At 40.3% G+C, this 23,436-nt stretch overlaps 1 protein-coding gene across 4 annotated transcripts in view; it reads right to left on the bottom strand.

The window, feature by feature from the left end:
* Positions 1 to 23,436, bottom strand: part of UGGT2 (UDP-glucose glycoprotein glucosyltransferase 2) — a 177,380-nt gene that overhangs the window by 68,149 nt on the left and 85,795 nt on the right. For 3 of the 4 annotated variants that reach the window (XR_005530743.1, XM_039245721.1, XM_039245719.1), the window contains exons 16-22: positions 21,564 to 21,695; positions 13,340 to 13,504; positions 12,855 to 12,978; positions 12,661 to 12,759; positions 10,541 to 10,635; positions 5,718 to 5,924; positions 1,225 to 1,356 (exon numbers count right to left, since the gene is read on the bottom strand). Coding sequence is in view for 3 of the 4 variants with exons in the window: in XM_039245721.1 (XP_039101652.1) it covers positions 1,225 to 1,356; positions 5,718 to 5,924; positions 10,541 to 10,635; positions 12,661 to 12,759; positions 12,855 to 12,978; positions 13,340 to 13,504; positions 21,564 to 21,695 (954 nt within the window). In the remaining variant the exon portion in view is untranslated. The remainder of the gene's footprint in view (positions 1 to 1,224; positions 1,357 to 5,717; positions 5,925 to 10,540; positions 10,636 to 12,660; positions 12,760 to 12,854; positions 12,979 to 13,339; positions 13,505 to 21,563; positions 21,696 to 23,436) is intronic. The other variant, XM_039245722.1, reaches the window with a different exon arrangement.

Raw genomic sequence — 23,436 nt, forward strand, 5'->3', positions numbered from 1 at the left:
CCTTAGTGTGCTGCACAGAGCCAAAGGTACCCATATACTGTAAAACTGTTCCAAAAAGCCATGTTTCCTCCCAAAACAACTGTTAAAAATAAAAAGCAATGACATTTTTGGGCTTCCACAAACCTTATCAAATTCACAAATACCATGTATTAATACAATAAGTGGCAACCGATGTCACCAATTTATAGAACAGCGCTGTACAGTGATGAGCACTTAAATGCAATTAGCCCGAAAACTGCTACACTGCAGACTGGCAGCGGCTTGTGGGCATTAGACCCTCACTCCCCTCCAATTTCTAGCATTTATAGACTCAGATTTAAAAAAATGAATGAGCATAATTTTCAGAGAAAATGATATGGGTATAAAACATTAGGCGAAGAGAACTCAAAGAAACATAGGAAACAAAAACTTTAAGAGCGCACTAGACCTTGGAAGACAATTTAGGGTTATATAATTTGGTAGTTCAAGCAGAGGATCCAAATACACTGCATTAGCTGATTTCTTAATAAATCTAAGCATCAGATACAAGTTTTTAAAACTTAAATCATTACTGAGAAAGCCAGACTCTCATACTCAAAACATATTAAGTAGACATCATTAATTTTGTATGTCTATAAAGACTCTCTAATAAAAAAAATGTTTCTGATATACTGAGAAAAAAGTGTGATATAAAATTTTATAGATGCATGTGTATAACAGGATTATATGTTTTTACAAACCAGACATGACTATGTAGGGCAGAGAAAAGGGTTAGAAGGTAAAACAATAAACTATGAATAACCAATTTCATTAGGAGGGTTAGAGTAGGAGTGATTTTTCTTATAGATTTTAAGGATTACATTAATAAACATGACTTTGTATTTCAAAAATAAAACAATTTGATACTTTTGAAAGTTAACATAATCAATTGTAGAGAAAAGCTACAAGAAGAAAAAGATGTCACAACGTACTTTCCGAACCTACTGCATCTGTGGTCCTTAGTCGCCATGTTGTAGTGGTTGTTCTAATCCTTATATTAGACCACAATAACAGCTATTCCCATATGAACACTCTTACGCACCACATTCGATGCGTCCATCCCTGGGGGAAGGGGTGGGACAACAGGCAGTTGATGCTGACCCCTGTCCACTGTGTCTAGCACAGGAGCCGCATCTTCTGCGGGTTGTGACAGACCCCCATGTCACAGGTCAATGAGAAAAGTGAGCAATTGCTTTCTCTACTTACTTTCCCATTGCTGACAATACCTATTTCTCCAGGACGAATTTTAAGTACATCTTGACAGAACAGCTGATGAGTTCGGAAAATATTCACTCCAATGGTATTATATTTTTTCTCAAAAGCATTCTTATCCATCCCCTAAAGCATAAATTAATAAGGATGAAATTAACAGAAAACATAGTAAATCACTTTTTCTTTAAAAAATTTTTTAACAGTTATTTTCGAGAGAGAGACAGAGACAGAGAGTGCGAGCAAGGGAGGGACAGTGTGAGAGGGAGATACAGAATCCAAAGCAGGCTCCAGGCTTCGAGCTGTCAGTACAGAGCCCAACAAGGGGCTTGAACCCAGGAACTGTGAGATCATGAGCTGAAGTCGGATGCTTAAACAACTGAGCTAACCAGGCACTCCAGTAAATCATTTTCTTAACAAAGCCTACTTTAAAATATTAATGCAAAATTTGAAATTATTCTAAATTATGATTTTAAAAAGTACTATTTTCGTTTGAAACCACATTTTATAAAAGAATATTTCTTTGCCAAGTCAATTACAATATTTGTAAATCTCATTGCAAGTAGATATATGCCACATTCATTCTTTGAAGATTTCAGGTGGATTACTGACTAGTAATATGCCAGGGAACATCAACTTAATTAAGACTTATCATTAAAGAAATAAAACCAATGTTCATTAAATTCTCAACTCAGTACCCCCATTTTGGTACCGTCAGTAAAAAAAAGTGTTTGAAATAGAAATGCCCTATCTTACCCCAATATACCAATCTCACAAAACCAATTTAGTAATAGTGTGTTTTATTTCTGAAATATAAAGGTAATGCTTGGTGAGAGTGAAAAAATATATGGACATTCACAGAAAATAAACCATGAATAGGTTCTTCACATCTTCACACTAGGAAACACTTCTCCGTATCAGTACTTATCAAACTTTAATGTGCAACCAGCTGGGAGCCTTGTTGAGATGTGGCTCCTGCTTCAGAAGATCCAAGGTGGGGCCCTGAAGCCTGAATTTCTAACAGGTTCTTGGTGCGTTCCCATGATGGCAGGAATGATCCACTGCCCTGTCCAAAATGGCAGCCACAGCCATGGATGGTTAGTGAGCACTTAAAAATGTGGCTAGTATGACTGGAGCACTGAATTTAAATTTTAACTTAATTTTTAAAAAACATTTTTTAATGTTTTTTTCATTTCTAGGAGAGAGAGAGAGACAGTGTGAGCAGGGGAGGGTCAGAAAGAGAGGGAGACACAGACTCTGAAACAGGCTCCAGGCTCTGAACTGGCAGTCAGCACAGAGGACAACACTGGGCTTGAACCCACGAACCATGAGATCATGACCTGAGCGAAAGTCGGATGTTTAACCGACTAAGCCACCCAGGCGCCCCTTAACTTAATTTTTTAAAGGTTGGTTGGTTGTTCAGAGGGAGAGAGGGAGAGAGGGAGAGAGGGAGGGAGGGAGGGAGAGAGGGAGGGAGGGAGGGAGGGAGGGAGGGAGAGAGAGAGAGAGAGAGAGAGAGAGAGAGAGAGATCCCAACTAGGCCACGAGTTATCAGCACAAAGCATCACATGGGGCTTGATCTCATGAACCGTGAGATCATGACCTGAGTTGGATGCCAACTTCAGATGTACAACTTCAGATGTAAGATCCCACTTACATCTGAAATCTCCATCTCAATCCCCTCTCATAAACTACTCAATTTCCAGCTCATCTAATCTAGTGTCACCATACCAACCATTACACAACCCCTTCTGATCTGTCCCTACCACTTATTTACTATCCATCACACCTTCCATAATTTTCCTCCAGAGTTATACCTCAAAGGCCTTTACTGCAACACAAACTTTCCATGCTTAGCTCTCTGGAATGCTTCCCTGCAGTCATATTCACCTGGCAAAACCTCAACTTTGTTTTAAGCACAACTCTGCTTCCCTTATAACTAGAACCAAAACAGTGTTACTATCGCTGGAGAAAAAGCTGAGACTAACACCGATCTCACTCTCAGTTTACAGTCGTTAACATCTGGTGGCCTCAGAAACCCTCCCACACTTACGTAGTTAATTCAGTTTCTCTTAGAATAAAAGAATATGTGGTATTTCCTCCTCTTCCCTCAAACCTCTTTAATACCTACTCTAATACTTAGAGAATGACCTGAATTTCTTCCGGAAATGAAAATAATCAGAAGTCCTTTATCCTGCTACCATCAACTAAATTTACCCCTCTACACCCATGCCCATACATTCTGCCTTCTTCGCGGTTAAAATGGATGCATGGTTTCTTTTCTTAAAGCCAACTGTTAACACCTGTCCAGAGGATCCTAGTGCCTCTTATCTACTCAAGAACTCTGCTTCTTCTCTGCTCTCCTCTCTCATCCTTTCCCATTTTTTGGATGGATTGTCTCCATTAGCATACAAAAAAGTGACATCTCGCAAATTTAGAAATTCTTGATTTCAATCCTGTTTCTGGCTACAAAATATTTCTCTGTTCACGGGAAAATAAAGTTTTTGGAAAGAGGTTCCTGTACTCACTATCTCTATTTCCTGATTTCCCATTCTCTTTTCAATCAAGTTTACTTTTATACCTACCACTCCACTGAAACTGTTCTCATCAAAGTCACCAATGACCACCTTAACAAGTAAATGGTCAATTATGAAGCCTAATTTCAGGGACATCTGCATAGTTGATCATTCTGTCCTTGAAATATTTTCTCCAACTGACTTTCAGGATACCATACTCTCCTGGTTATCTTCCTAACTCATGGCTGTTCCATATGTCTCCTTTACTGGATCATCCTTTACTTGCATACCTCTATATGCTGGAATATTCCAGAGCTCCATTTTTTAGCCCCTCTTCCCTCACCCAACTCACTTCCAAGGTATATCATCCAGTTTCTTGGTTTTAAATGATATATAAAGTTGGTTACTCTCAAAGTGACTGACTCTAAAAACACCCCAATAACCCTGAACTGATTTCTATATTCACTAACTCAATTGTCAATTCAACATCTCCACCTGAATGTACAACAAACATCTTCAACTTAACATGTACAGACTTAATTCTTGATCCCCTATGTGTCCAAATCTTCTCTTCATCTAGACTTTCCCATCTCAAAAAAAGACACCACCATTAATTCCAGTCACTCAAGCTAAAATGTAAGGATATTACCTTCACATATCACATACAACTGATCATCTAATCCTGTTGACTAGAATTGCAACAAACATATACCAGGGGCGCCTGGGTGGCTTAGTCGGTTAAGTGTCCGACTTCCGATTAGGTCATGATCTCGCGGTTCGTGGGTTCGAGCCCTGCGTCGGGCTCTGTGCGGACTGCCAGCTCAGAGCCTGGAGACTATTTCAGAGTCTGTGTCTCCCTCTCTCTCTGACCCTCCCCTGCTCATGCTGTCTCTCTCTCTCTCTCTCTCTCTCTCTCTCTCTCCTAGAAATAAATAAAAATATTAAAAACACACACACACACACACACACAAAAACCCAAAAAAAACCAAATATATACCAACCACCTAATCATTCCCATCACTACTACCTAGTCCATCACTTCCTGTCTAGATCACTGCAAAAACGTTCTAATTATTCACCCTATATCCACTTTTGCCTGCCTACTACCAAATCTTCACATGGCATCTAGGGTCATCTTTTTAAAGATTACTCACTTCTTCAAGATTCCTCAGTGGTTTCCCATCACATTCAGGAAAGACTTCAGTTCCTTACCATGTCCTACAGATGCCTGAAATACCTGGGTTATGTTTCTGACCTCATCTCCTAGTACTCTCCACATCACTGTCTCTATTTTGCTCATAATGATCTTCAGCCTGTACCTCAAACCTAGGAAGACGGCCTCTGTGTCAGTCCTTTAGACTTAGTGTGTTCCCAAATCTAGTGCATTCTTCTCACAGATTTTCTCATTTCATTCAGACCTCTGCTCAAAAAAATATCTCTTTAAGAGATGCCTTCCCTCACCACTTCAGCTGAAAGAGCATGCCTCAAACTATCTACCCTCTCGTTTCTTTATATTCTTCCAGTACCATTTAGTTTGTCTGTCTTTCCCGCCACCAGGGAAACTCTAATACCTCCCTGCACTGCAGACAGTCAGCCAACATTTTTGAGTGGATTAGTGGATCTTCTTTCTTGAGGATCATCTTCCATCTTTAGAATTTCCCTCATATTGTACCTTTCAGTGAAATACCTGAGTATTACTTACATAGCCCTTGAACTCTCAATCTCCACATACATGTCCTAACTAGATTGCTATCGACTTCAAGGATCACATAGTAGTAGGAGACATACATGAAATCTGGTTTGCTAAATGCCTCGATGCAAAGTCACATCACTGTCGTTTCCCGTTTGAAGGAATGTTTAATATCCCCAACTGATTCGACTTATTCACTGGTATTTTTGAGTAGCATGCCACACTGGCTTATACCTTCTAAATATGCAGTAGATATTTCTTATTCCAAACAAATAGCTACTGACCTCAGTAAGGAATGTTTGAATTTTTTCTCCAGAGTAAATAGCTGTAGCAGTTTCTTCCTTTGCCAGTTTCCTGAGAAAGTTTCTCAAAAAGCTGTTTTTCTGTGTAAGAAGAGCTGCCAAAATTCCTCTAGAAATAGCGGTGTTCTCTTCATTTATTTTCGATGTAGGATTATAAATAACTCCCAACCGACTATGAACACTTGTTTTCTGCAAAACACATTTATAGGTGAAAAAGATCGGTATCTCGTGTATCATTTTACAGCTGAACTTTTTCCTTTCCATTGGAGTTTGTTCACTTTAGCACACAGCATCCTTCACTGTAGAGGTCTTTCTATGTGGATGGTACTCAATGTGTACCCACTGACATGGCTGGAAAACAGTCCTTTTAGTAACTCTGATCGCTTCACCTCTTTGTACAACAAGTCTTTTATAATGTAATACTTTAACCTCTTTTTGTATGTGAAAAAACACATGTAAAACAATATACGAAACAAAAATATACAAGAATTCAATGAATTAACCCAGGTGGAGACACAGAGCATTGTCAGCAACCCGAAGACGCCTCTCACAGCCCCTGCCAGTGACTACCCCTTTCCACTTTTCCTACCTATTTGTAGGATCATTCTTGCTTCTCTTTCTGGTTTGTCACCTAAGTTTCATCATTAAACATTTCATCTAATCATAATGTTTTCTTTCCTGCTTTGTTTCCACTCAACATAATGGCTATGAGATTCATCAACGCTGTTTTGTGTATCCGTAGTTACTTTATTTTTTAGGACTATATAGATTTCCATGGTATAAACATACTCTATTTTATACATTCTACTGATGCTGGACATTTGAATTTCTTTTCAGTCTGGTAGTGTGCAAACAGAGCATGAACAATACAGCATCGTTCCTGGGGTCCTCGCGCCAGAACACGCTGAAGCGGAATCTAACTCAGTCAGCTACAAGGTCCAGGAAAAGAGGAGATATAAGGACTAAGGAATAAGTTAAAAACACTGCAAGGGGAAAAAAACATCTGTGAAATTTGTAATGTGGGATTTTTTCTAAAAAGCAACCAGCTTTAAAAAGTCAATAGACAAAATGTGGATGGGAAGGTTCTATAATAAAAGAAACTAATGAAATGTTAACAATGAAACATGTTTGGCTCCCAGCTTGAAAAAAAGAAAAGATATCTTCCTGGGAACAATTTAATTCAGATGTAGTACTAACAATGGGATAGTGGTGTTGCAGTTATGTAGAGTACCCTGATTCTTAGAAAATGCATATTAAAATACGAAGGAATAGGTATGCCGATTTCTACAACTTACTTTAAAATGATCTAGATCATTCCTGCCCTTCCCCCCACCCCAAACAGATAATCAGATAAAACAAATACGGCAAGATGTTAACAATGACAGAATCTAGGTGTTACGTATAGAAGTGTTCATTACACTAGTCTTTTAAGCTTTGTGCAGCTATGAAAAGAAAACATGGTCAGAGAGAGAGAGAAGAGGCCCAAGTGAGATAAAGGCAAAAGTTAAAAGTAAGCTGGCTGAAATGAAATGAAAATGAGAGAGGCTTAAAATATAATACTGGAAAGAATAAAAATAAGAATTGACATCACAGATAATTCAATCAGTGAACTAGATCGAGAGTGAGCAGATGACAGCCTGTGGGTGAAATCTCACCTGGAGCCTGTTTTTATAGGGTCCTCCAGGCAAAAAAACGTGAGGTGAAATGACAGGAGCCAGGGGTTTAAGAGAGAAGCAGAGGAGGAGAGAGAGAAGAAGAGCTGTCCTGGGATCACACTCAGCCCTGAGCGGCTGGAAACCTGCGTCCATGTTCCAGAGGCCCCGCTCAGGAAATGAGGATGGGACTTTGGAGGGTGGGGGTGGGGGGCACTGGAGACACTCTCTAAGTAAACACTGCTAAATAAAAAGGTACTCTGACCCAGGGGCAACTCCTAGAAGTCAGGTTTAAAACCAAGCCAAAGGTTGAACCTTCTCAGGAGTAATTATAAGGGGAAATTCCAAGGCACTCTATTCCACGGTGAATGTGGGGCAAGATCATAAAATCCCTGAACTGGGAAAGTAGCCTTGAAATCAAGCAGACATCCAGCAGTAAAGGGTGAACATCTAACTGCCTCGGGGTATTTAAGTATAAACTTTGGGCAATAATTGGCCTTGGCTGACTCAGAGGCAGTCTCCAGGAAACCTAGATAAGCCAGAAACAAGGAAAAAAGTCTGAGCAGGAATATCAGAGAAAACCAATGAGCAATGAGCGGGAGACAGACTAGAGAGTTAGTCTCATCATATTACTAAACAAACAGATGACCAAACAAGGGGATGAGGTGGTACATGGGATCCAAATGTGCTCCAGTGTACTATCTACCATGTTGGGTTTTCAATAAAAGGCCAGTGAAACAGGAGAGTTCAATTCATACAAAGGAAAAATACCAAGCATCAGAAACTATCTTTGAGGGACCTTAGATGATGGACTTGACAGACATATACATATGTTCAAAGAACTAAAGGAAAACATTCTTAAAGAGTTAGAAAAAGGTATGGTAATAACAACTTATCACACGGATAATAATAACAAAGCGACAAAAATGATAAAGAAGAACCAAATGGAAATTCTGGAACTGGAAAGTACAATAACTGAAATGAAAAATTCACTAGAGGGGTTCAGTAGATTGGACTCGGCAGAAGGAAGAATCACTGAATTTAAAGATAAATCAACAGAGCTATAGTCTGAAAAACAGAATGTAAAAAGGATGAATAAAATGATTAGATTCTCAGAGAAATGTGGGACACCACTAAACATACCAATATGTGCATAACAGGAGAGCCGTACATGCAGGAAGTACTGGGAGAAGGCAATCTGTCAGCCTCGCAAAGAACATGCTACCAAGAATCCTTGAGAAGAAAGAGAAGGCAGAGGTGACGTACTCCATAGATCCCAAACACCCTTTCTTGAAACGTGCTGATCTGCAGGCCACTGAACGAAGTCAGAGTGTGTTCTGAGATTGTCTAATGTGACATGAAAATTCTCCCACCTGATTTGATGATGTTGCGTCTAAAATGCATTAACCATTCTTGAAGTGGTGGCCCACCTTCACGGTGGCCCCTGAGGATCCCCACTTCTGTGTACGCACGCTTCTGTACGGCTCCTCCTCACACCAGAGAGGAGCGGTCTGTGTTAAGTCTCAGGACAGTGTGAAGCACAGCGTGTGACTTCTGAGGCCAGAGTATAAAAGACACCGTGGCTTCTGTTTAGCACTCACTCTGGGGAAAGCCAGCTGTCCCGTTGTAAGGACACTTAGCAATGCTGAAATGGGGTCTGTGAGGTGTCTGTGAAGACCAGTGACAAACGGACGCTCCCTGCCGGCAGCCATGCAAGCCCTGTGAGCAGCTGGAGGTCCGCTTCCAGTCAAGCTTGCAGGGGAGTGTGGCCAGAATCCTGACCGCACCCTCACGACACACCCCAGCCACAGCCCCCTCAGCTAAGTCACTTGTGACTTCTTAAGCCCCAGACGCTGTGAGAAAATAAATGCTTATTGTTTTTAAACCATTAAGTTATGGGGTAATTTGTTATCAGCAATAAATTTACATTTGGCTAATGCAAAACAATTTCATAAAATACTCTGATTTATGTTTCTTAGGTGTTTTTAATCTAGACAAACTTTTAAGCTTCCTTAGAAAGATAGAAGGTTATAAAAGAGGGTTGTTGTTGTTTTTTTTAATGTTTATTTATCTTAATGAGAGTGTGAGTGGGGGAGGGCCAGAGAGAGAGACGCAGGGATAGGAGAGGCAGAGCGGGCTCTGAGCCATTAGCACAGAGCCTGATGCGGGGCTCCAACACACAAACCACGAGATCATGACCTGAGCCGAAGTCAGACGCTCAACCGACTGAGCCACTAGCCGCCCCATAAAAGAGTAATTTTAAATAAACATAGAAATGTATCCTACTGAAGTATATTGGTTTGTAATTCTCCAGCAACAAAAAAATTAAGGTTGAATTAAGACTTAAAATATTCTTCAGTGAGCTAAATTTCTTTTTCTTAAATAACCAGAGAAAGAATGCGCTGCTTGACTATGTGATTAACAACTGCTCTTACAAACTGCGGTTTGGTAAAAAGCAGCTTTGGGGTCATCGATGTAATGGTAGGGTCTGGAACCATTCACTCTGCTTTAACAGCTGATTTATAACAACTATGTCGTAGTTCCAGCTGCTACAACAAAGTACCCACAGACAGGGTGGCTTCCAAACAACCGAAATCTACTTCCCGCAGGTGTGGAGGCTGGGACGCGGAGAGCAGGGCGCCAGCCTGCCAGGTTCTGGTGAGGACCCTCTTCAGGGCTGCGGACTCCTGATCTGTCCTGTGTCTACACATGAAGGACAGAGAGTGAGGCAGGCTCTCTGACCTCTTCTTACGAGGGCACTAATCCCATTCTTGACCTAATTACTTCCAAAAGGTCGCACCTCCAAATGCCATTACGCTATGGATTAGATTTGAACATATGAAGTTTACGGAGGACACGAACGCTCAGTGCATACACACTGCTAGACAAGTCTGTGTCCAACAGCAAGGCTAGCAGACAACACAGGTCTGAATCACAGACAACTTGCAGGGGTTTCTTTTCCTGGTCAAATCTGCCTACTGTACATGGAGACCGAATCTGAGTTCCTGTTTTGGCCTCCTTATCAACAGGCTGACCTACTTGGAATGTTAACATGGAGGGGAATAAAGATTTAATGCATGTTCTTCATTTGGCTTTCTCAAAATGAACAACAAATTATAAAATTTTTGTAGTTAAGAATATCTAAATACTCACCATGTGCTTTAACGCATTAAAAAGTAGTTTTCGCCCAGATGCTTTGTCAAAATCAGCAATAATCCAGAGAGTAACTGAAGAAATTACATCATCATCTGAAAGCATCAAATAGTTTAGTCAAATTGCCTCTTTTTAAAATCAAACTAAAAGCAGGGGACATTTCCAGCTAGCAACATACATTAAAAAGTATTAAGCTATTAAAGCTATTTTTTTTTAAACAAGCAAATATTGCTAAAGATTATACACACACACACACTGACATGCATATAAAAATACTAGGTGAGTGCTATATAAGCTTTATATAAACTCAGATACCAGAAAGTAAGAATAGTTTCGAAGAGACCTATCTGTGGAATACTTTTATTAGTAGACAAAAGTTGTATTATACTTATTATGCTTCCAGTATTGGCAAGCAAAACTGTCTTCTAGCTACAGCTATGTATTTTTAAAACTGATGTTTATACCCCACGTAGATGTAAAACTGGATACAATATAAGCTTGTTAATAGATACTAAAAACAGCAATATTAGCTTACAGTTCATTTATTTCAAAACCTCTGGCTATTAACTTGGCCTGATTTATATTACCTTGTGCCATCAACATTAATACAATTCTTTTTTTCCAGAAAAGTTTGAAAATTTGGAAACCATAAAGAGAAACAATTTTTAACTCTGAAGTCACAGTTAAATGGGTTTAATTTCATCTAGGCCTAGTATCACCCGAAATAACTTGTCTAGCCATTATTAAAACCTATACAAAAACTCGTCCTTTAGATCACATGACCTACTTAAAACAATTGTAAAAAGTTTGCTAGCCCAAAATCATACTCCTGAATAGATGTGAGGCCACAGTTACTACCACACTCAGTAATGCTTAACTATACAACAACTCTAACAAAAAGAGGGCTTACATTGAAGCAATTTAAGCCGAAGGCAGTAGCAGCACCTTCTTTTCAAAGAAAGGTAAAGAATTCTAATGCCTTCATAAGGTCACCACTTTTACTATCACAGTAAATTGAGAACTACTTAAAAAGTGCTAAGTAAATTTCTCACAACTCCATCACTTCTTTGCACATTTACATAAACAAAAGAAAAAGGAAATTTTTAATCAAAGGGCATTAATTAGGCTAACTTATTCTGATGTTCAGAGGGAATTTTTGAAATACACCTCAGAACCTGATAAACAGACTTCTGTTTTTTATTTCTTGTTTCTCTGTTTCCTTTTCTCTTCACTTGATGCAGTCAGGACATTATTCTGCTATAACACAGAACTATATCATATTTTATTATATGCTGGGTTTCTTGGAGACAGACCACTTTATGAACATAAAATCCGGGATCTGGTAGGAGCTAATTCTGGGGCCATCTGATCCAACCTTGACTCCACAGCATTCTAAAAAACTGGTTGGGTGGCCTCTGCTCAAAATTCTCTCTATAAAAATATACTCCTTACTACGAAGTTCATTTTATCTTTAGATCACTCTAATACACTGAGACAAAAAGCAGTCTTCTTTTATCTTTCACGTATTGCTCTTGTTTTTCTCTCTAGAGCAAAGATCATCAAACAAAACAAAGCAAAACCAAACCAGCCAAACTCCAACTATCCTTGTCTAGTTCGAATAGGTCACTGTACTGTAACAAAGGTGTGGCTCCAATACCGACTTCCCTGTCCAGGCTCAATCTGTATTTCCCAGTACATTCCTGTATCAATCTCCTCTCCTTTTCTTATAATCCCCAATGAAGCAAAAATCCAGACGTTGTTTAATCAGAGGGCAGAACTACTTCCTGTCTTATCTGGGAATTATACTCTTATTCATGCATTTTAAGGCATGAGGTTCCATAGTCCTAAAAGCGTTTTATCACTTTCTTAAAAAGGTGAAAAATGGAACAGCTTGCTTTGAGAAAAGGCAAAAAACCTAGATGAGCCCCTGAGCATATAATTAGGGTAGAAGGCATTTTCCCAGCACAATCCATATACCCTAAGAAACTACACACTCGGAAACTGAAAACCAGCCCTCTAGTCAAATGGCAACATACAAATTCATTATGCAAACATCTCACCAAAACTGCAAATTTTGCTACTTTAGGAATAAAGTCAGGATAATAAAATATGCTCATTACCTTCTTGGGTTAAATAATACATGTTCTTTGCTATTACAGCACTCTTATCTTGCGAATCCAAGAAAAAGAACGTAGAGAAATCTTCAATATCAGCAGTTACTGAAAATTTTCATATTAAATGTTAAATAACCACTTAATAAAACATGCACAGCTCAGAAAGCATTTGTAGAAAGCATATGGAAGGAACATTTTACCTGATGTGGATATTAAATTAAGGTACCGCCATTTAGTGTGCAAAATCAAAGGATTTATACGGGGTACAACATTATTCTTATCCATAAGGAAATCAATTGCATTTGTTTGATCATTTAATGTGCCCTAAAACAACAAAAATATTACTTAGGTAATATAGGCAATTTATATGCATATATTTTAAAGTTATGCACACGATATACTTAAAAGCTACTTAATCTAAAATAAGTAAATAAATAATTTAGGCAGTCAGGAAGCGTACAATAAGCTTTACAACAAACTTTCCTGTACGTATTTGAATTTTCTCTCCAATTAAGCATTCTTTGATAGAACTATGCACAGATAAACTTTATTAAGTAATGATTACTTTTAAATTAACTACTAAATGATCAGGATGGGAACTTTTGTTATGCAAAGTTGTTTCAATGCAAAAAATCATTTATAAAAATACCATTTATCATGTATTTTCTCATAAATGCTTACCCACCATAAAAACCTCCCTCTGTAAATATACGGTTGTGTCCATCATTCTGTGAAGCACAGCCATTTCGAGTTCTTTAATATTGAGCTCTTCAAGCTTAAAGGATTCTCCATTATAAAGGGCTTGAGGCAAAGGACCCAGACCAGACATCTTGTAAAAGCTTGCTCCTACCTATTTAGTTTAAAAATAGCAGAGAGTTAAACTGAATACTTCTGTCTGGAAAAGAACACATTTTTATATGCCACAGGAAAAAATGTTAATTGTGCTAATTTCACTTGTCCTTACCAAATATGATTTAAAGCAAAGTAATTTACCTATGAGGCAAGCCTCAGGAAGCTTTTCCCGCAAAGGGCCAGCTAGCAGGCATTTCGGCCTCGGTGGGCCATCTGGTGTCTGTCTCCACTGTGCGGCTCTGACACCTTAGTGCAGCAGGGCTACACACGGGTGCATGAGCGTGGCTATGTCCCCCAGAAAACTGTGTATCCAGCAGGCAGGGGGAGGGCAAGATTTGCTGACCCTTGTGCACAGTATAACATTAAAAAACATACCATTTATGTGGATCAGAGATTCATTAACCCCTGCATTCATTTGTTTAATAAGCATTTATTGGATTCACGCCATCGGCATTAGGCTAGGTGCTGTGAGTACACAGTTGAAAGTCTGCCTCAAGGGGTTCACACAGAGACACAGGCAAAATAGAGACATGTGCAAGCTTCTCTGGGAGCCAGGAAGAAAACACCAGGAAGGAGAGGAGGCGGTCAGAGAAGCCTCTGGGAAGGAGTGGCACAGAAAGTCTCAAAGGCTGAGCAAACATTTGCCGGGAAGATAAAGCGGGAAAAGTCCATCTGAAGAGAGACGACCCAGCAAGGAAGGGAGGGAAAGAGAACACAGCATTAGGCAACTGCAAGTACTTTTCTCTGTCTACAGTGGGGAGAGTTCCATGTGTGAGAGTGGTCAGACACCCCACCCCGTGCGGGGGCAGAGGCCAGGTCCTAAAGGTGCTCAACATCCAGATTTTACCTTGGGAGTGACAGAGTGTTACTAAGCAATTCATCTGCTATTCAAAACTAGTTACTATAGTTACTATCATCGCTAACATTCTCACAATTTCTCTGTGAGGCTAAGTGCTACCATTACATCCACTTTACAGATGATGAAACACGCACAGAGAGATGAAGTCGCCTCCAGGGCCACCACACGGCTACTGCATTTTACCTACCTACCTACCTACCTACCTACCTATCTATCTTTCAAGGTTTTATTTATTCCAGTCAGTTAACATATAATATTAGTTTCAGGTACAGAATTTAGTGATTCATCCTGCACGTACAATTCCGAGTGCCCATCCCAAGTGCCCTCCTTAATACCCATCACCCATTTACTGGGCACTTACTCTGTCTTATGAATGCACAGAAGTAAAATGCAAATTCTACCCTAAGGGAACTTACAGGGTACAGAGGAAGAGATGGATACATTAAAAACAAGTGTGAGTATAGCATCCAGGGGTACCAATGGTGACACAGTCAGTTCCATCTAGGAAGAGGGTAAAGAATGGTAAATAATAGGATCTGGTTTGCTTATTTAAAACAAGACCACAGTAGCCACGGTGAGAAGGAAAGACACGGGAGAACAGGCCCGGGGAATGTTGCACACAGACTACGACAGTCCTGTGGGGAAGAAAGAGCAAGAGGCGAACAGAAATGAGTGGAAACGGGCACGGAGAGACCGAGGCAGTTTCCGAAACATGCAGCTGACCGGACTGACGGAAATAACCACGGACTGTTTGGGACGGTATAAGCTTAGCAGTGGGTTAGGGCGGCCATCGGGCTTCGTGCATAGGCGGCCAGGGTGAATGGTGATGCTACCCTCTAGGACAGGGCATAAAGAAGAAAGAAGAGTTTGGGGTAACAAGGAGGACAATGGGCGTGGTTTAAGATTCTTTTGACTCAGGATGCTTACGGAAAATCAACCACGTAGCTGCCCACATGGGTATGTCTCTGCTGGAAATACAGGCCCTCTTCTGGTTCACTCCATGATTTTTAATTAGGCCACCTGCCCGCTGCAAAAGCTTCAAGTACCACAAATAAGCCAATGACACTGCATTTTATAATTTCAGCACTGTTAGACCGACTTCCCTAACCTAACTGCAGCTTCAGTCTCCCTCAGAAATGCTGTCTTAACCCATCAGTCTGGAATTTTTCCATTAGATCAGTACCAGGGAGTCTGCCACATGGGCCCTCTCCATCCCTCAGAGAAGGACCAGGTAGTCTACACATTAAGACCCTTGCTCTTCCCCTAAGGGAAAGTCACCTTGCCTGAAACAATCCTTTTCTTTTGCGAATAATGTTCCTGCCCCACCCTCCTTCCCTAAAAGCCTTCCACTAGGTGTTACTCCTCAGCGCATCCTTTCATTTGCTAGATGGGATGCTGTCCTATTCACAAACCTTTAAAAAAAAAACCCCATTTAGGTCCTTAAAAGTTACTCAGTTGAATTTGTGTTAACAGATTTGGTGGCAGCAGCAGGATCTAAAGTGAATTTCCGGCAGCACTTGGTGGATAAGCAGCACAGGCGTAGAACCCCCAGTCCCGCTGAGCTCCTGGTCTCTCCTGCCATTTCTAAGAGCTGTGGACCAGTTCCTGCCGGTTCTCTCTTCTGAGGGACCATCCCACACACTGTCCCCTCCAGCAACTGCTTCAAAATGCTGGAGAGTGCTCTTTCAAAACCAGGCAGGTCATGGGCACCTCGCTGCTCAATATCTTCTCAGATTTCTTACTGTTGCCAAGGTCGCCTACTGTTCTGAGTTCAAATTAAATACTGTTCACTGTGCAATCCAGCCCCCTGCTTCTCCAGCTCATCCTGTAAACTTCCCGCGACGACAAGCACACACAACACAACTCCACTGCTACCCACACGGCGGCGACACCAGTTTCTCGAAGTTCTTCACAACCCCAGGCTTCCTAACACTGTCCTCTGGGATGTCAATCTCCAGCCACTTTCTGGAGTCAGATTCTGGGAAGTCAATCTTCAGCCCTTCCTCCTACTTCAGGACTCAGCTTACCATCCCTGATGCAGAGACCTATTCCTTGTGCCCTCCCCCAGAGCACTCCCCTTTCATTCTATGTGCTGTGCATCTGGGGGGCTTCCTGTGAAAACTCGCGTCCATCAATCTCGGGGATTTCTTGGTGTTATTTCTCTGATGCTTTCCTTTCCTTTGTTTTCTGTTTTTTCCTGAGTCTTCTGGATTGAGTCTCTACTGGGTTACCATTTATTCTTATTTTCATTTCTTTCTCTTCATTTACATTCTCTTCATTTACATTCATTTACATCTCTGTTCTATTACATTTTTATTTTGTTTTACTAAAAATTTTCAAGAGATCTTCCCTGTGCTCTATTCTTTTACCTCTTGTGCTTAGAACATTATAAATACTTAATAAATATCTGTTGAAAGTACAGATAAAGTTTGGATGGAGAGAGAAAATTATGGGAACACGAGTTGAGGGAATAAAGGACTAAACTCGTCAATTTTCTTAATGATGCAGGAATCAGCATGATTTTCTAGGTGTGAAGAGGAAGGTGGAAAAGGGGTCTGCAGATGTATGTAGGTCTAGAATACAGCTCAGCTCCCTGAGTGAGTCCCACCAACTCACAAGACCCATGTATTTGTAATCTGCTTTTCAGGGTTTCATACTCCCATGTGAAAGACAACCAGACAGCATAAGACATCTGACAAATGCTTTGAATGCAAAAGAGGGAAATCGAAATGAATGAGAAAATGGAAGCCGTAGAAGGCAGAGGTAATGCAGGAAGCACAGCACAAAATTAACGCTTGTAGATAAAAGAGAATATTGTGTCCATGAAAGAAAAACTGGGATGCTATAAAACAGGAATAAGATACAAGAAGTATCTCCAGAAAATTTTTTTAAAGGAAAAAGACAAAGGAATAAAAAAAGAAGAAAAAAAGCAAATAGAGACTCAACTCAGAAAATTCAGAAAGGACCAAGAAAATAAACAAAAGCATTAGAGAAAGAACAAAGAAATTCCCAGAACTGATGGACATGAACCTTTATTAGACGGAGCTCACCAAATACTCCCTACATTGAATGAAAGAGGATCAATACAAAGACATATGATCATGAAATTTCCAAACACCAGAGATAAGAAGATTCTAAAAGCTTTCATACTGGATTTAAAAAAGCAGAAAGACAAAAGAATTAAAATCAGAATGATACCACTAGTCTCCACAGCCAATTAGAAGAGGCAGTATAGAAACATGGTTACCTACTCCAACTACCAATAACGCACAAGTAGAATAAAAGATTTTTAACCATAAAAGAGTTAATGTAATTTTTCTCTCAAGCATATTTGCTTGGGAGAGAAGTAAAATCAGAAATAAGTAAAACATAGGAAATGCATAGTGCTCGGAAAACCAGAGATAGATCAGAGGTCCTGTAAGTGGGAATGGCAGACCCAGAGAGAACAGTGGGGCTTCAGGCCCAGAGGACGTTGGAGGGGAGGGGGGGGGACATGGCCACAGGAGGCATTCTAGGTTCTAGGGGCTGGTGTGCGCAAGGGAACGTGCTGGTTTGTTCGTTGCTATGTTTATTTGTAAAAAATTTCTGGACAGCTTATGCGACCAATCTATTGACTGACTATTCAGATACATTTGCAATAAAAATACTCCAAAAATGGGTAAAAATATGGAGCAATTCTTAAAGTTAAAAAAAGTTGCTAAAAAAATGGAAAGACAATAATAGTATTTGCTTTACTAAATAGGGAATACTTAAAAAGTTACACATGCTAAATATTTACTTAAACAAAATGTGTTAAAAACAGATCTGATAATCAGCTGGTTTGTGCTATACAGGCTTTATCACTTCTTAATGTACTGAAATATGTCTGTACCAGCTGGTAAATAGCTGCTGTACCAGGCTGGTGATCGCCCATGAGAACCACCTGGACCCCTTTGCCAAAGCCCCAATGTCAACACAATTTGATTCAGCCACTACAGGGTACCCATTGGTGTGAGGGCCTTAAGACTCTACTCCAACTCTAGGATCTGTTTCTGGTTGACTGACTCTGATTGGCTGCTCTTGAAGCCATAGGAGGTTTTAAATATTTTAAGTATTGCCCCTGGACTTGGAGAGAACAAGTGAAGTTCGGAAGGCAAGAGAGAGTTCAATTCCCCATTACTATAACAGAAGCTCAGCAAATGTATCTAAAACTTAAGATGTGCTGTGCAACTTGAGGAATAAAAAAAGAAGATTCCTTTTCTTGAAGTCGTTATAGTCCCATTGGAAATGAAATTTACATCCTTATATGGTGTGTATAAAAAAGGAGATTAATGGGAACCAGTGACTTTGGGTTGTGAACACCAATATTTAAGGACAACATGCTGTTCTTCAGATGACGTTTTTATGGCAACTGATGATAAGCAGTCTGTTTTGGCTCTGTCATAGCTCAGCTTAAATTCATTTGTATCACAGCAGAGACTACTGTTATATTTACCTAGAACAGACATGAAAAAAATGAATCCACTTCTTTTACACATAGATTATGAACAATATTTTAAGTTTTTAATAAATACATTGAAATTAAATAAATAGCTTGAATATTTTTACCTAGCTGTTCTTAGGAATGTATTTTATTTAAATGCATTTAATAGCCTCAGGTACATAAGTGTTACAAAAGGCTTTATTAATTTTTTAAAGTCTATTTATTTTTTTTTACTTAGAGAGTGAGCACAGGGGAGGGGCAGTGAGAGGAGGGGAGAGAAAGAATCCCAAGTAGGCTCCACACTGTCAGTGAGAAGCCTGATGCAGGGCTCGAACTCATGAATTGTGAAATCATGACTTGAGCCGAAATCAAGAGTCAGACACTTAGCTGACTGAGCCACTAGGCGCTCATTTAAACTCACAAAAGAGTTTAAATACTATGATTAACTTGAACCAGATAATGTGTTTGTTTGTTTGTTTTTAAGAAATGAAGCAGGGGGCGCCAGGGTGGCTCAGTGGGTTGAGTGTCCGACTTTGGCTCAGGTCATGATCTTGTGGTCCGTGAGTTCAAGCCCCGCATCGTGATCTGTGCTGACAGCCCAGAGCCTGGAGCTGCTTCAGATTCTGTGTCTCCCTCTCTCTCTGCCCCTCCCCCGCTCATGTTCTGTCTCTGTCTCTCAAAAATAAACGTTTAAAAAAATTTTTTTTAATTAAAAAAAAAAGAAACGAAGCATACACAATTTAGTAAAAAATCAGTAAGTAGCTACAGATTTATTTTTTAAAAAAGGGCAGATCAATTAGAAAAAATTTTTTACTCTCGAATGAGAAGTGATTCTTATGCATCTATCAGGCATGCTTAAGAGATAGGATTTTTGCACAAGTGTTAGTCCCTGATGAAGGTTAGGTCTGCTCTACCATCTAGTAGCAAGCAGACAAGAGCCCACTTCTTAAAAAAACAGAGAGAGAGAGAGAAAGAGAGAGAGAAGAAAAACACAGCACGTAAGGTCTAAGAAGAGAGTTGCTTCCAGGACTCCTAGAATTACCACTCACTATCAGCTGATATTCAAACCCAACTGGGGCAAACTTTAGCTTTCTACCTGTGCAAACAGGATCCTTGCTATATAAAAATTCACTGTTTTTCTAGTCTGTAAGTTTACATAATCACTATAGGAAATCTGTGTTCGTCTTTCCTGTTAAGAATTACCTGAAAAATATTTACAAAAAAAATAATAATTTTCTTTCTAAATTTCCTTAGTCTCGTGAATAGTTTTATTAAAAGAGATGGCTCTATGCCACCTGGCCCTACAAGGAAGTTCATCTTGGGAGCTTTTTAATTTTGTTTTTAATTATATGCAGATATAATAATGAAAAAAAATTAATGAAACTCTTTCTCACTTTTGAAATTATGATTTGGAAAACCTTTTGTGAAGAACTAAAAACACTCTAATTCCTACCACACTGGCCTTTCAATTGCATTGAGCCCAACGGACCCCTGACTCCACTTCCGTTTTGGTGCTGCCTGCCCTACCCGGAAGTCTCCTCATGGGCTACCCCCCGGGCCTCTCACAGTAAGGCCGCACCCACACCCACCAGGGACATCGCACCCCGAGAGCCCTTCACCCAGCTACCTTCCTGCTTTCGCATGCCTCGCTCCGTATCTTAGACTTTACAAAAGACACTCCTGTACATTTACAGGAGGCAATTCCAGCAGAAATTCAGCACCACGGCAGTTTTTACACATGGCTTTACTGTCCCCCCTTCCTCGCCCCCAGAGCAGCAATCTCAAGCTTCTCTCCTGAAGTTCCGGCCTAGGAGGCAACCCTCACTCTCAGAGGGCCTTGCCTCCTCAGTATTTCCTTCAGTGGATGTTTACCAATCACACGCTATGTTCCAGTCACAGGGCCCCGGGGCCTGCAAAACCCAACACAAGCGTGGCCCCTGCTCTTAACAGAGGATGTGGTCCATCCAGTGAGAGGGCAGGTAATGAACAGCCAAGTTCATTCTCAGGGGAACACAGTACTATCTCAGCACATGAAGTCAGGATGAGCAACTGAAACTCACGTGGAGGGTTAGGAAAGGATTCCCAGAAGTTCTTCCCAAAGTGTTAGTTTTTCCCCAAAGTAACAATAAAGCCAAGAGCTACAGAGAAGCAGGCCCAGGCTAGAAGAGAATGGAGGCATGGCGCACCAGTGCTGGTCAGGAGCAGCCGTGCAGCAACCTCAACTAATCTGCCCACGTGGCAGGACAGAGGAGCCAGGAAAGTCAGGAGACTAAAGAGAAAACCGGGTGGGAAATGACACCACCAGTGATCCCAAACTTTGCCGTCACCATGGGGAAATACTGCATACAAGACAGTCACAATCAGATCTGTGGTCTAAAAACTCTTATAAAATGCAAGAACCATCTAGAAAACGTGAAGCCTGTAGAAGCCTTAGAAATTCAGCCCCAGGGAGGCTCCATCTTCCCAGGTTTGGTTCCTGTCCCAGCCTTTACCTACAAGGCCAGCTTGCCATTTCTTCAAGTACAAGTTACATTCCTTAAAATTCTACAGTCAAGTTTCCTATCCTGCAAATCCGGAGAATTATCTTTTCTTGTACTTTTTGAAAGGTCAAGAGCGGCAATTTAAGTACTGGTGTAAAACCCAAATCATGAGTTAATTTTATTGAGATAATTTATTCATGAGATTATAAGAAAAGTTTCCTGGATCCTACTTTCAAAAATTTACGTTGCAACTTACCTTTCTGTCATTATCATATTTAGAATGAATTCCCAAAATATCCCAAATATTAGCATCTGGAAAATCATTTAGGAGAGCTGTCTTCACATTGTTGACAGTGAGTATATTGTTATTCTTCACTTTTTGGTACATCTGTAGAAATAAAGATTTTACAATTAATTTTCATCTTATGGACAATTAATTTTCTTTCTTTCCCCGAGCATGCTGACAGATTTATAAAATAAAAACAAGCTTTATACTTTGTAAGTTCTAAGTATACCACATACATACATATATACACACACCCCCCCACCCACAGATAAATCATTTTAACCACACAATATTTCACCAATAAAAATTGCTTTACAAATATTCCATAGCTTTCAAAAATACCAGAAAAAATTTACGTTATATTCTAGTTTGATCAAACCAGACACTGTGATTCTTAGTAAAATAATGGTTTCCTTCATTTAAAAAAGGTTAGGTACAAAATATTTTAAGTGCCTTATTTCAGAAAGGCTTTGTTTTCATTCCTGATTGCTCTCCAGTGAAGACCTTGACTAGGCTTCCTATGTACCTCCATTCTTTATCTTCCACCTGCCCCCCGCATTCCCCCTCCCCTTCCACCCCCATCATCCCTGCCCCATCTCAAATGTTGCAAGCACGGTGGCATGAGCTAGGCTGTTACTCCTTTCTCTTCTTGTTTGTTGTAGACGGTCTACCATGCCCCAGGCACTCTGCTAGTCGTGGGGAAAGAGACGGCTCTGCATCGAGAGAGAAGGCGTCTCTGAGCGAAAGGCTCAGCTGAGACACAGACATGGACACCAAGCTAGCATTAAGGCAGAAGAAACTAGTAAAGTACAAACACCACTGAGTAGCAGTGTGATATACAGTTATCCCTCACTTCTCAAAAGTTCATGCTATGCCACTTTTCTTTTGAGAGTGACATCTGTTTTCGCTAACCAAGAAAAATCCAAAGAGGATTTCTGCTTTTGTGAAAGATGGAAAAAGTGAAAACCGCGTTCAGCATTTGTTTTGCAGCAATTGAGGAGAGTGGCCGCACCAAGCTCCCTCCCCAGGAACTACACTCAGGAGCATCTCAGCATCCAGCCGCCAGAGACTCAGCTGTGTCTATGAACATCTGTGCTTAATTTATTCTGTGCATATTGTTAGCAAGGTGTGTCCTCAGGTACCAGAAAAGCCTTGAAAAGAGGTTAGTTTTTGGCCCTGGAAAATATTGAAAACTTTTTCCATATAAACTGATGGTAACTGCTTCACTTCACACAAGTTGGGCTTATAAAAGGTTTCCACAGGAATGCTCGACTCCAGAAGTGGGGCACACCTGTATCAGTTAAGAATATTATTTTCAGTTTCAATTCACTTCTATCATTATTGCCAGAGACAATAAGGAATCAGCATTTTTTTTTAATTTTTTTTTAATGTTTTATTTATTTCTAGGAGAGAGAGTGAGAGACAGCGTGAGCAGGGGAGGGTCAGAGAGAGAGGGGTCAGAGAGAGAGGGAGTCACAGACTGAAGCAGGCTCCAGGCTCTGAGCTGGCAGTCAGCACAGAGCCCGACGCGGGGCTCGAACCCACGAACCGCGAGATCATGACCTAAGCGAAAGTCGGACGCTTAACCGACTAAGCCACCCAGGTGCCCCAAGGAATCAGCATTCTTTTTCATTTCCTTTTCTCAGTGTAAACCTGGTAACCTATTCCTTTAAAAAGAGGCACAGTCTATAATTACATCACACAATTTAGTTTTATGAGTTTCTCAATTTATGGGCAAGTTTTTGCTCCTATCAAGCAGCACATGCTATGATCTTAGTCGCTGGAGAAAAAAAGCAAAAATTTCAGCCTTCCATAAAACATAAATAGGGATTAGAAAAATGAT

Source organism: Hyaena hyaena, unplaced genomic scaffold, assembly GCF_003009895.1.
Source record: "Hyaena hyaena isolate Hyena2069 unplaced genomic scaffold, ASM300989v1 scaffold_263, whole genome shotgun sequence".
Classification (NCBI taxonomy): domain Eukaryota; kingdom Metazoa; phylum Chordata; class Mammalia; order Carnivora; family Hyaenidae; genus Hyaena; species Hyaena hyaena.